General features: G+C 40.2%; 1 protein-coding gene across 1 annotated transcript in view; it reads left to right on the top strand.

The window, feature by feature from the left end:
- SEPTIN11 (septin 11) overlaps positions 1-12,077 on the top strand; it is a 95,088-nt gene that overhangs the window by 50,635 nt on the left and 32,376 nt on the right. The window contains 3 exon segments of the mRNA XM_033214348.1: positions 42-156; positions 9,244-9,375; positions 9,378-9,438. Coding sequence (XP_033070239.1) covers positions 42-156; positions 9,244-9,375; positions 9,378-9,438 — 308 coding nt within the window.

Here is a 12,077-nt window from a genome sequence, read left to right as displayed (position 1 = left end):
TGGTTCATGGACATTCAAATCTTTCTCCCCTGAAATTCCAGAATGAAGAGCTTCGAAACTTGTCTTTGTCTGGCCATGTGGGATTTGACAGCCTCCCTGACCAGCTGGTCAACAAGTCTACTTCTCAAGGATTTTGTTTCAACATCCTTTGTGTTGGTAAGTTATTCATCACCCACGCAGCAAGAAGTTTGATCCTTAGATATTGACAGGTGACTGTCGGAGAGACATGCTTCAGTGAAATAAGAATGACATGTTTATTCTCTTTTTTTTCATCAGTAAAGCAAGGCAAAATATCTGCCTTATACATGTTACAAGTTATAAAGATTGAGAGCTGTATGTAGGTAAATGCATTGTATGTTTTGTCATGTTACTCAGATTACTATTGGTATTTCTGTCACACAGTCAAGCAACTGATCATTACAATATCGTTACGATCCCTTAAACATTTTACTTTGGACTAGGCCTCTGCCTTTGTATTTTTCTTCACCCCTCTAGCCATATCTTTTTTTTTTTTTTTTTTTTTTTTGGAGGAGTCTTGCCCTGTTGCCCAGGCTGGAGTGCTGTGGGGCGATCTCGGCTCACTGCAGCGTCTGCCTCTCAGGTTTAAGCAATTCTCCTGCCTCAACCTCCTGAGTAGCTGGGATTACAGGTGCCCACCACCACGCCCGGCTAATTTTTTGTATGCCATATCCTTTTTGGACTAAGAAGAGGAAGGTGGAAAAGAAGGGGGATAAAGAAAATCAAAATATAAATTTCCTGTTAGTTTGAAGGAGAAATGTGCATGGAACAGATAATGGCTGTTCCTCTCTCCCCCATCATGCCTGATGAATGGCAGGTGAAACAGCAGTGAAGTGGTTTGGGCCACATTGTTCTGTTGGCATTGTCCTCTGGGCATTTCCCTCTGAGACATCACTTGGAGACAGACCAAAAAATTCTGTATGTAGCCAAGTGGACTGCCTTTTCCCTAAGCTTGGCAGAATGTGTCAGACTTACTTTTCTTGTCCAAGTAAAGTGAAGAGAATTTAGAAAAGGTGTGTGTTCAATGTGAGAACCACCATTTGCTTATTTGTCAGTTATGGAAGTTGGGGGAAGTGCAGATATTTTTCTTTTTTAAAAACTTCTTGAACCTCTTGATGACTCGACTGCATGTAGCCTCTGCACTGGGCATTCATTAGTAGAAAGTCACAATTGGCGGGCACGCTAGACCAACTTGCTCCCTGGCATTTTATCTTAAGCACTGGATAAGAGAAGGACTGGAGAGAAACAGGGCCACAGCAGCCAACTCTCATCTCATGCTTTCCCCTTTTCCCTACATGAAGCCTTTTAAAATTCAGCAGGAGACCCCCCAAATGGCAGCTAGTTCTACAGAGTGGCATGAATGGGTTGTCCTTTTTCTCATGATAAATGCTCATTGCAGAGCAGGGCAATTCTTCATTAGCATAGCAATTTGTTGGCAATTTGTTGGTTTTCTATTGAAAAGTATGCTAAATTTTAATCCCAGGCCAATTACTCTTCTGGCTTCTCTTCAGTGCCTCCCCAGCCCTGTCTCCAAAATCAGTTCTAAGAACATGTCTGAGAGTTCTGTCCTGGCTCTTGCAGGGGATGGTAGGGGAAAGCCTTCCAGTGGGATCCTGGTTTAACTGGGTATGTGGTGTGCAGTGGGGTGTGCTGGCTCAGGGGCTGACTCCTTGTGTTAAATAAAACAATTCGGATGCTGAATTCCTCAGAGGCCAAATTGATGTTGCCCTGTTAGATGTGTAAAGCAGCCCTATTCGGTGTCTCCTGGGTGGGTTACAATACCTGTGATTCTTAGATTTTTGTCAGGTTCTGTTCTTAAACATGTTTAAAATTAGTTTTTCAAACAATGAACATAATACATATTTTTTGTTTAAAATGTTATAAAATACTTCCCTTTCATCTCCCACTCCCATTTCCATTTCACAGAGATAACACTGTGGGATCTTTCTAGAAACTTTTGACGTCTTTCTGTATTAGGAAATTGCTTTTGGTGGCTTACAGTTCTGTAGGTAGGAGTCCAGTATGGGTCCGCAGGGCTGCATTCCTTCCTGGAACCTTTAGGGAGAGTGCATGCCTTCTCCAGCTTCTGGAAGCTGCCTGCATTCCTTGGCTCTTGGCTCCTTCCATCCATTTTCAAAGCCAGTCACATCGCATCGCTCTCCTAGTATTTTTGTGTCAGAAAATTTTCCACAGAGAATTGCAGAAATACGGCTTAAATCCAGTTAAGACTCTCTCCCACCCTCCAACACACACTGAAAAGGTAATACGGTGAGTTGGGTAATTAAGAGCAGCTGGCTCCAGGAGTTCAACGAGCCCTGTCAGGCCTCTTTCTCTGGTTCTTTATCCTGCTTGCTTCTGCTTGCTTCACATTCAGGCATTTTCCTCACAACAGCAGCCTGGCTCCGTCAGCATCACCAGCCAAGCAACCTCAGGGGAAGGAACAAGGCATTCCTGACACGTCTCACCGAACAGTCAGGATTTCACTGATTGGCCAGGACTCAGTCACACGCTCAGCCTCGGGGGAAGATGGGGTCAGTTCACTCCAAAACATACGAGGGTCCCCATAGGCAAGAAGACAGGATCAGAAAGGAGATAGAGCCTGGGAGAGGGACATACTGGACAGATAAAAACAGCTTTCTCACAGTTATGGTGCTTTCTTGTTTTGCTTTTACACAAATGAGATCATGCTGTTCATCTCGTGCATTTTCCTTTTTGCAGTCCACAAGAAGTCCTGGATGTCCTTCATTGTCAGCATATCTAACTCTCCAGGTCATTTTCCATAACCCTTTGGAGCCCTTTGTTTGGGGCCAGCATGAGCTCTTTGGGAGATAGGAGTGTCAGCATTAAATATCATCCTCAGAAAGTTGAATATCAAATCCCTTTGCCATAGATATTTTATGGCATAATATCTTTATAAGAAAAAACTTACTGTCAATCAATAGTCCATCTATTTTTAAAGTAAGAGTCTATAAAAAGTAGATCAAAATATTTGGACAGCCACATAGAGGAGTAGGTGTTATATTTAACTTAAGAGCATCCATGGTAATTTTTCCTCCTTACTTACTCCCTCTTACTGCCCATTTGTTTAGTTTGCACAGTATTGACATGTGATACTTATAGCGTGAATTTACTTACTTGTGATAAATATGGGAGGGAATTAAGGATAAAAAATAAAGTTATGATCCCAGTAAGGAAAATTTTTACCAAAAAGGTCTCAGAATTGTAATTTTGTTTTGTGGCATGAGGCTGTAGGTTGAAAGAATGCACAGGAAATAAACCAGAGCAGAAAACGGTCCTGGCATAAACTAAGTCTAGTTTCAGAGATACTGAATTAAACTTCTGTTGCTAGAACCCATCTCTGTTGGTCCTGGGAAGGCACGTAATAGAGGAAGAATAGTTTTCATTTCACTGGGAAGAGAATTCTGATGTTAAATGAGATAACAGAGAACACCCAGGAGTTCATCATTCCCCCACTGTCTGTTTTGCCACAACACACCTAAATCACTCCTGAAGCTACATTTTAGTTTAAATAAAGCCTTTCATGTTTTACCCATGCTGTAATTCTCCAGAGAATCTAAATTAGCATTTAGCCTTTTTCTATAATTTTAAATGTGTATGTCTTTCTCATCCATTTTCCAAAATGATACTAACTCTAGGAAAAAAACCTTATCAACATTGATCCAGCTGTCTGTCTGTTTCTTGTGAACATGGAAAGGTGAGTAAGATACTGTAACATCTCTGCTTTTGAAGAAGAGCCAATTTGATAGTAGAGTCAAAGTAAATTAGTAATACATTTTGAAGCAGAAAATTTTTCCACAATTCAACCTTAATTGTTTTGAGGGGATGAGAGAACAGGAATTGAAAACAGGTAAGTGAAGTGTGAGGCCATCTTAGCCAAGGTATAGTGTCAACATAAATTGTGGAAATTTACAATCAGATCTTAAACATTTTTATCCCATCTTGTTTTTCCAGGAAAGGATGTAAATGGCTTATAGGGTAAAATGAATAAAGACAAAATTAACCCTAGAAAATAAAGATGAAGCCAGGGATAGAATCAGAACTCAAAGTGTGCCATCAGGCCTGCCTATAGCAATTAATTGATGAAGTATTACATTTTTCTCTCAGCTTAGTGGTCAGAGCATGGAGAAAACTATTAATTCACTCATTCATTTAGCAGATATTTAATGAACATATGTTATATGCTAAACACAAGCAAAAAGTTTAACATACGACAGATTTATAGTATCCATAAAGTAAAAACAAAATGATTGCTCCAGATGAAACACAGCTTTACCTGGAAAAATTTCTCGATGGATTTTCAGAAAAGAGATTTGGTGTATGTAGTGGTTTGGGTTCCTGGGCATCCTCTAAGTCAGTGCAATTGTTTGATGAAATGCCAGGTGCCACAGGCTGGCTCATCTTATGCCAGAGTATGTTTCATCAAAGGTGATTCTATGAGGAACAAGAACAACGCAACTTAGTTATGTAGCTTTCTGACTCTCTGATTCCATCCAAGAGTAAAATCTAGAATATTTAGGGAAGGTAGGCAGATCCCTAGGCATAGTTACTTACCCAAGTAGCCAGTCTTGGCAATTAGAGTAAAAGATGCTGAATCACAGATCAACAATTTGTTCAATCTACAGTTATCTTCTAATTAATAATACAATCCCTGTTTTTCCCTTGCCTTGTTCATCTTAGAGCTCGTGGGTTAAATAAGCCTGAGAATAGAATGGAAAAGGTAGGACTGCTTTCCTCTGTGATGTGGGCATCATGTTCACTAGCATTGGCAGGAACAGGAAAAACAAACCCCAGATAGCACTTCAATAGGGTCTCTAATTACTGTAACAATAGAGTGGTTAGGCAGATGAATTTATGATAGAATAAACAACAGACTCTGAAAAAATATACCACAGTGGCATATCTCTGTATAAATCACCACCATGATCATTTTTGTTTTCTATTAACGTTTTTTTTTAAGATGGGGTCTCTCACTCTATCGCCCAGGCTGGAATGCAGTGGTGCGATCTCTGCTGACTGCAACCTCCGCCTCCCAGGTTCAAGGGATTCTCCTGCCTCAGCCTTCCGAGTAGCTGGGATTACAGGTGCCCACCAGCACACCTGGCTAATTTTTGTATTTTTAGTAGAGACAGGGTTTCACCATGTAGGCCAGGATGGTCTCGAACTCCTGACCTCAGGTGATCCACCTGCCTCAACCTCCCAAAGTGTTGAGATTACAGGCGTGAGCCACCGTGCCCGGCCTGCAATTAACTTTTAATAAATGTCTCCTTTGTGCCAGGCACTCTGCTAGGGAGTTTTGAAATACTTTAAAGTTAGTGTTAGTCATTGATTTTTCTGAAAATATTGTTATGGTTGTTTGGTTTGACTTGGAACCTGTGCCTAGTAGGCTTTTAGTTATTCAGTTAGAAAGAAATTTTTGTCTTATGGGTCCTCAAAAGTATAGATGAGATTCCGCTTACAAAGATTAGAGAGAAGCCTCAAAAACGAATCCCAGTGCTTCAGGAGGCCAAGGCAGGAGAAATACTTGAGTCCAGGAGTCTGAGACTAGCATGGGGAACACAGTGAGACCCTGTCTGTTACGGAAAAAAAGCTAATGCATTGAAAAACTTCCCTAGTTCTTCTGGAGTTCCTTTTATTCCAAAAGCTGTCATTTCCTGCTGAACTGCTTTTGGTGAATCACACTGCTGCTGGAGTTGCCGTGTCTAATTACAGCTCTTAAAAGCACAGAGCATAGAAATGGAAAGCAAAGCACACCAAAGTTTAGAGGAACAGTGGTTTTTTTCAACCCATTGATTAACCCTGTGCTATAAGTAGGGCCTGGTATGCTAATTGTTTGTAATTTCCACCTTAATGTAAATGATAATTAAAATTACCATGCCTTTTAAAAAAAAGTATGGTGTTCCTGATTCACATGTGTGCTTAAGTAATTTTCAAGCTAGTAAAATAAGATGATAATTTCAGTCTTGTCCAGGTAACCTAGAATCCTTGCCATGTAATTGAAGTCTTTATTGCTATTCTTAGGGAAGAAGATGAAAGTTAAGTAGGTCACTTTCTACTGACAGAGCCTTTCCCATAAAGGAGAAACTTTTATATGGCAGATCTGCTTTTGTGCCTTTTTTGTTCTAAAAATAGGTAAATCCTGAAAAGAAGCTGGCTCTGCTTGAGAATGTTACACTTGTAGCATGTACTTAAAATGACTCAAGTACCTTCAGTATCAACTACTAGTGAGAACCCTGTTTTATTTCTGTATCCACTACACAGTAACTTTGTTTTGCTCAAAGTTAATTTGTTAAGCCATGGATGGTGAGTATTAACTTGTTAAACTCTTTCAGGTTAGGGATCAGAGACTGGTTTTATATTGCTTTTATGGAGGGGTTTTTTTTGTAAGACTATTCAGGAAAGTAAGGAAGACAGGAAACTGTCTCAACCACTGCACAACCAGACCCCATAGAGATCTGGAATGACATTTAGGATGTTACAGAAGTGCAAACAGGTGTCAGTGTCTGTTTTCGTTCATTACTTCATCCCTGCACCTATGCTTGTCACACAGTGAGCACCCAAGCATTAATTTCATGATGGATTTCCAATACTCTACGCCATCTATCTGCTTTTTCCTGTATTCCCAGCCCACATTCTGTCTGCAGCGTGGCTTCTGTTTACTTACAGCCTTTGCTGCCTCATGGCTTCTGCTTACTTACCTCTCTTTGTATATTGTTTCTTTTTCATGCCTTCACACTGTGTGGAGATTGCATGTATCTCATTCAAACACCCAAAGAGAAAAATTGTGATTAGATAGGCCACTCTCCAATGTGGAGTCCCAGCTCATAGTGAAATGATTGTGCTTTCGTGGTTGCCTTTAGGTCAGGACCTATCCATGGTCTAGTTGTCTGTGGCCAACTAGCAGGGTCATGGGTGTAAAGGATGGTCTTGCTTATAAGGGGAAAGCAGTTATGACAAACACTTAGAATGTTGTTCCCATAATAATAAATTAGAGTCTGACTGGTATTATTCAGTCATGTTCTAGACCAGATTCTAAGATGTGGGAGACCACCCTATCAGGCTAGTTTCTTGAATTCTCAGAACTTGGCACAGAACTTGTACATAGTAGGCACTGGAAGAATACTGGCTGAATGAAGCCTGACTAAAGAGGAAATTCTATGATCTTAGATGTTCAGGGACACAACAGGAAAGGTTAAAGAGTAAGATGAATGTACTTGGCCAACTTTTACCCTATAAGTGAATCATCATGGTTAGAGGCAAGCCATATAAGGCTTTTCTAATCAGAGAAAGTTCAAATCCAGAAAGACTTCATCCTCCTTCACTTTTGTATTATGTTGGAAAGCAATGAGTATACAATACAGAATTTAAAACTAGTAAGTAGATTTTGTCATTATAGTGCTAGTGTTGCCCAGAGTTTTTCTTTTTTCCATAGAACACTACCATCCTTAAAGTCACTATAGCAATCCTTAGAAGAGATGACGCTCCTAGGAACATATTGGGATTAGAAGTTGTTGAAAGGGCTGTTCTATATTGGCAAGTTTAAATCGAGCTGGAAATCTAATTGAGAAATTTTCCAGATTAAGAAAGAAAAAGGGTATCCCTAGGGCTAATGTTTCTGGATTTCTACCCCCTCCTCTCCATCATCATATGCTCAGCCATGAACATAAGGCTGTTTTTTCTCATTGCCAACTGTCTTTGACTCAACATAAGAATTAGAATGAAGAGAGGGTTTTGCTTGGTGTTATTTTGAGGGTTGGGCTGCAGTTCTTCACAGCTCCACATTTGGGTGTCACTATGTGATTGGTATAGTGGTTCCAGATACCTGCCACTCTGCTTTGCACATATGAGGCCTCGGTAAACACTTACTGAGTTGAATTATCAGTGTAAACAATAATTGTCAGTGTAAATAAGGTCATTTAACGTAATTTACTTTCATTGTCCCAAACTTCACTCTGAAGCTGGGAAAACTATCTAAGAAGCCACAAATGTTTGGCTTCTTGACTCCAGCTGGATAAAAAAAAATAACAGTATGGAGGAATTAATATAACCATAACTGGAAAATGTTAGGCAGTCAGTTTTCTCTGTAATAGTAAAATCAGGCTGCTGTCTTGGTTGAGTGCAGGTGTTGGAACCATACAGACTTGAGTTAGAACCCTGGTTCCACCACTTAGCAATGACTTTAGGCAAGTTATTCATAAGTCTTATCTAAGCCTACTGTTCCATCTTGAACATGGAGGAAACAATAGTACCTATTTCATGGGAGTAGAAGTAGGGTTTAAATGAGATAATGTAGCCAGGCGTGGTGGCTCATGCCTGTAATCCCAGCACTTTGGGAGGCCGAGGCAGGTGGACAATTTGAGGTCAGGAGTTCGAGACCAGCTTAGCCAACATGGCGAAACCCTGTCTCTATTAAAAATACCAAAATTAGCCAGGTATGGTGACATGGGCCTGTAATCCTAGCTTCTCAGGAGGCTGATCTGGGAGGATTGCTTGAATCTAGGAGATGGAGGTTGCAGTGAGTCAAGATCGTACCACTGCACTCCAGCCTGGGTGACAGAGCGAGAATCTGTCTCAAAAATAAATAAATACATACATATATACATACGTACATAAAGGAGATAATGCACTAGAAGCTCTTGCCACCGGGGTTGGCACAAAGTGAGCGCTCGGTGACGTTAGTTAATATTGTCATCAAGAGTGTTATTTTGAATAATGTAATTCTTTTCTAAGACACGGTATCATATTGATGTTGAATTAACTGATCTTTTAGGTAATTCAGTGTAAATGGAATCACTTGTTTCAAGTAACAGAAATTCAATAGTATAGTCTTTTATCCCTTAAGTAATATAGTTTTATACTCTGACATTTAGGAGAGAAAGAGATAAAGTTCATGTTCTTGTAATATACAAACTGAGCATGGGCAAACTTGCAAGTACCGTTTTTCTATCCAGAGGTAAAGAAGAATCTCTTGATCTGTAAATTTGAAATCCTGTCTGCGAAATAGTTTCTGAAATTCATTGAGGCATTTCTAGAAAGGTATTCCATAGATTACACATAGAAAGAATTATCTCTTCACAGTGGCATTTCTGGTGACAGTTTTTCTTTTTTAAACTTTATAATCATGACTAATGAAAAAATACTGATGAACTGAACTCATGTCTGAAAGACATTGACCCATTCTCTAATTTTTCTTTTGTGGTTACGTAGGTGAGACAGGCATTGGCAAATCCACGTTAATGGACACTTTGTTCAACACCAAATTTGAAAGTGACCCAGCTACTCACAATGAACCAGGTGTTCGGTTAAAAGCCAGAAGTTATGAGCTTCAGGAAAGCAATGTACGCTGAAGTTAACCATCGTTGACACCGTGGGATTTGGAGACCAGATAAATAAAGATGACAGGTACATCTTGGGATTTTGGGAGGACATAAATGGATGAGGAGATAGCAGGATCCATCCCAGGTAAATTTAAAGGCCAAATGTTTTGGGGGTTTTTTAGTTGTGGGGCTTCGTCCTCTATTGCCTAAAAGGTGTGATATTCTTGTCCTCTGAGAAATTTTTTGAGAATGTTCTTCCTTGAGGTCAGAATCAGACATCAAAATTGATCCCAGCTAGTAGGAGCAGAAAGGAGATTTATTAGAGGGATTAAATTAGCTTACAGCATCTTTCCACAAAGGCCATGAAACTAGGTTTTGGGCTTTCCTACCAGGAAAAGCAATCTAGAGAAACACCCAGCCACCCCACAGACAGTTTTAGCAAAAACCCCAGCCATCAATCACTTCATACTGCTTGGGAAGCCAGGACACTAGAGAGGAGGTCTCTAGAAGCTCCACCAAATCTGCCCTAGGTAAACAAATGCCTTCACCATTGCTTGCTATGTAATGACAAAATAGTACACTGAGTTTTTATAGTATACCCCATTTATAAAGCCATGTAAGTTTGGGTCTTTACCATGAGTTGCTGTTTGCCCTTATTTGAGGGAAGTTTTTAATTCTTAAAATTTCGTTAAGATTCAAAAATCTCAGGATTTTGTTCACATTCCTTCTCAAGAGCACCAATTCTGTTCATCAGTCTCAACCTCAGATATCTTATGACTGTTTTACATAGTACATTCATTCTCAAAAGGAGTTTGAGAAAGTTAAAATAAAACTGCCCCAGGCCCAAAGGTGATTGTAGAATGGGGCTTCCAAAAACATCTTTGAGCAGTTACAACATTATGGGCATAAGTGTCTACCTGCTTAATGTGACCAGCATGTAGACATGAACAGCAAATCAGTAAGTTAGGGTGTGTTTGCTTATGGCTCAGACACTTCAGTTGTATCAGGATTTTTTTCCATATTCCGTAAAACTGTATATTATATACATGTGTTTTGTAAAGAGGAACTCGCCTATTTTTATCTAGAAATGTGTATTGCCTAGATACATTTTAACTATTCCTGATACAAGTATGAGCACCACAGTAATGACAGAGAAATGTTTAATTCATTCTTTAGCTGAGCACCAAGCTCTTTATTTTATCTATAAAGCACTTTAAATGCTCTTCAGTAGACATTGTCCCATGATAACAGGAACAATTGTTAGATAGAGTGAGAAAGATTTTATTTTGCATCTGGCCAAAATGGGCTATCTGTACATTGTGTTGGGGCAGGGAACAAGTTCGGCTCTGACACTACAGCTGAGCAGTTGCTCTTAATATATGACCTCAATGACAAGGAGTGATGGAGAGGCCCCTGCCTGAAGGCTGTTTGTAATGCCAAGGGTAGTAAATGAAGAGAAAGCCCTGGTCATAAGGAAAGGGGCACAAGTGCATTGTGGGAGCTGGGAAGAGAGCCAGGGGGTTCCAATCATTGCATAGTCACAGAACATACCCAGAGCAAGGCCTGTTCTCCACCTCTCAGACCCGTATAGATTTTCTCCCTGGGGTTAGGAAGAATCTTATTCTTGCATTCCTTCATTGGAAGACAGTAACTGTACTTTTTCAGGATCCCTCCCCCAGGAATGAGAACCATCGTCCACATAGCCTCTTGCTGAGATTCCCTGTGCTCTTCCAGCTCACTGGGATTGCCACAGTGCTGCCACTCGATTTTTGCCTCTCCCCTAAACTGGGACTTTCCCTTGGACTGCTGATGCCTTTTCACTTCCCAACCAACACTCAGCAGCAAACAGCTAGGACAATGCATATCTTCGTATTTGCAGCTGGAGCCCTCCTTAAGAAATTATCTGACTCATTTGGGTCAAATAATAGTTTCCAAGGAGATTTAGAAGAGAGGAAGTGTGATATTAACCTAACCTAGATACCAAATATTTTTTTCCTCTGAAGTTTCTTGACAGCTATTGCATAACCTCTTTAAATGGCACTTAAAACTCTCTTGTTACCCTGTATCTCAGAAGGTATTGTTGACACTGTTGACTGTAAAGCCAAATGACTTGTTCACAAATCGTTATTCAGACAGGCTCTGCTTCCCTCAAGAAACTGGAAGTGGGATATTCATTTCTGCATCAATATGTAACCACACGGGAAGGGATGTGGTATTTCTCTATACCCATGTTGATTTTTACCTACTTTGGGGATTAGGCAAGCTTTTCTGCCATAGATGCAAGACTTCAAGAATATCCCAGTTTGTTTATGTAGGCTTTGGACATGTCAGCATTGCTGTATTATTATCTGCCTCAGACCAGGCTAGCTAGAAGGAGGCAGGAAGAGAGATCTGGTAAGATTTCCTGTTATGTTTAAAAGCACATTTCACTCTTTGTTATTTAAGGGCTTCCTTGTTTTGGCTGTTTGTACTCTTTAGTGGAGAAAGAAAGGGGTCTGGGGAAGAAGGGAAACCAAGTTTTGTTGTTTAATTGGAAATAGAATAATTAGTTTGCCCCACACAGGGGAGATGGGAGGTGAGCTGTCCATGGAGTGTCACTAGCTGTAATGATAGTCAGCCCTCAAAGGCAGAAATAATTGAAATCCCCGAGATGGAATTTCAACCTCAGCAAATCTTTATCAGAGTTGTAAAACAGTAGTGAGATGGACTGTTTGGCCTTTAAAT

Source organism: Trachypithecus francoisi, unplaced genomic scaffold (assembly GCF_009764315.1).
Source record: "Trachypithecus francoisi isolate TF-2019V2 unplaced genomic scaffold, Tfra_2.0 Lachesis_group1, whole genome shotgun sequence".
NCBI classification, from domain to species: domain Eukaryota; kingdom Metazoa; phylum Chordata; class Mammalia; order Primates; family Cercopithecidae; genus Trachypithecus; species Trachypithecus francoisi.
The sequence above is the reverse complement of the archived record's forward strand: the minus strand, read 5'-3'. Positions and strand labels throughout refer to the sequence as shown.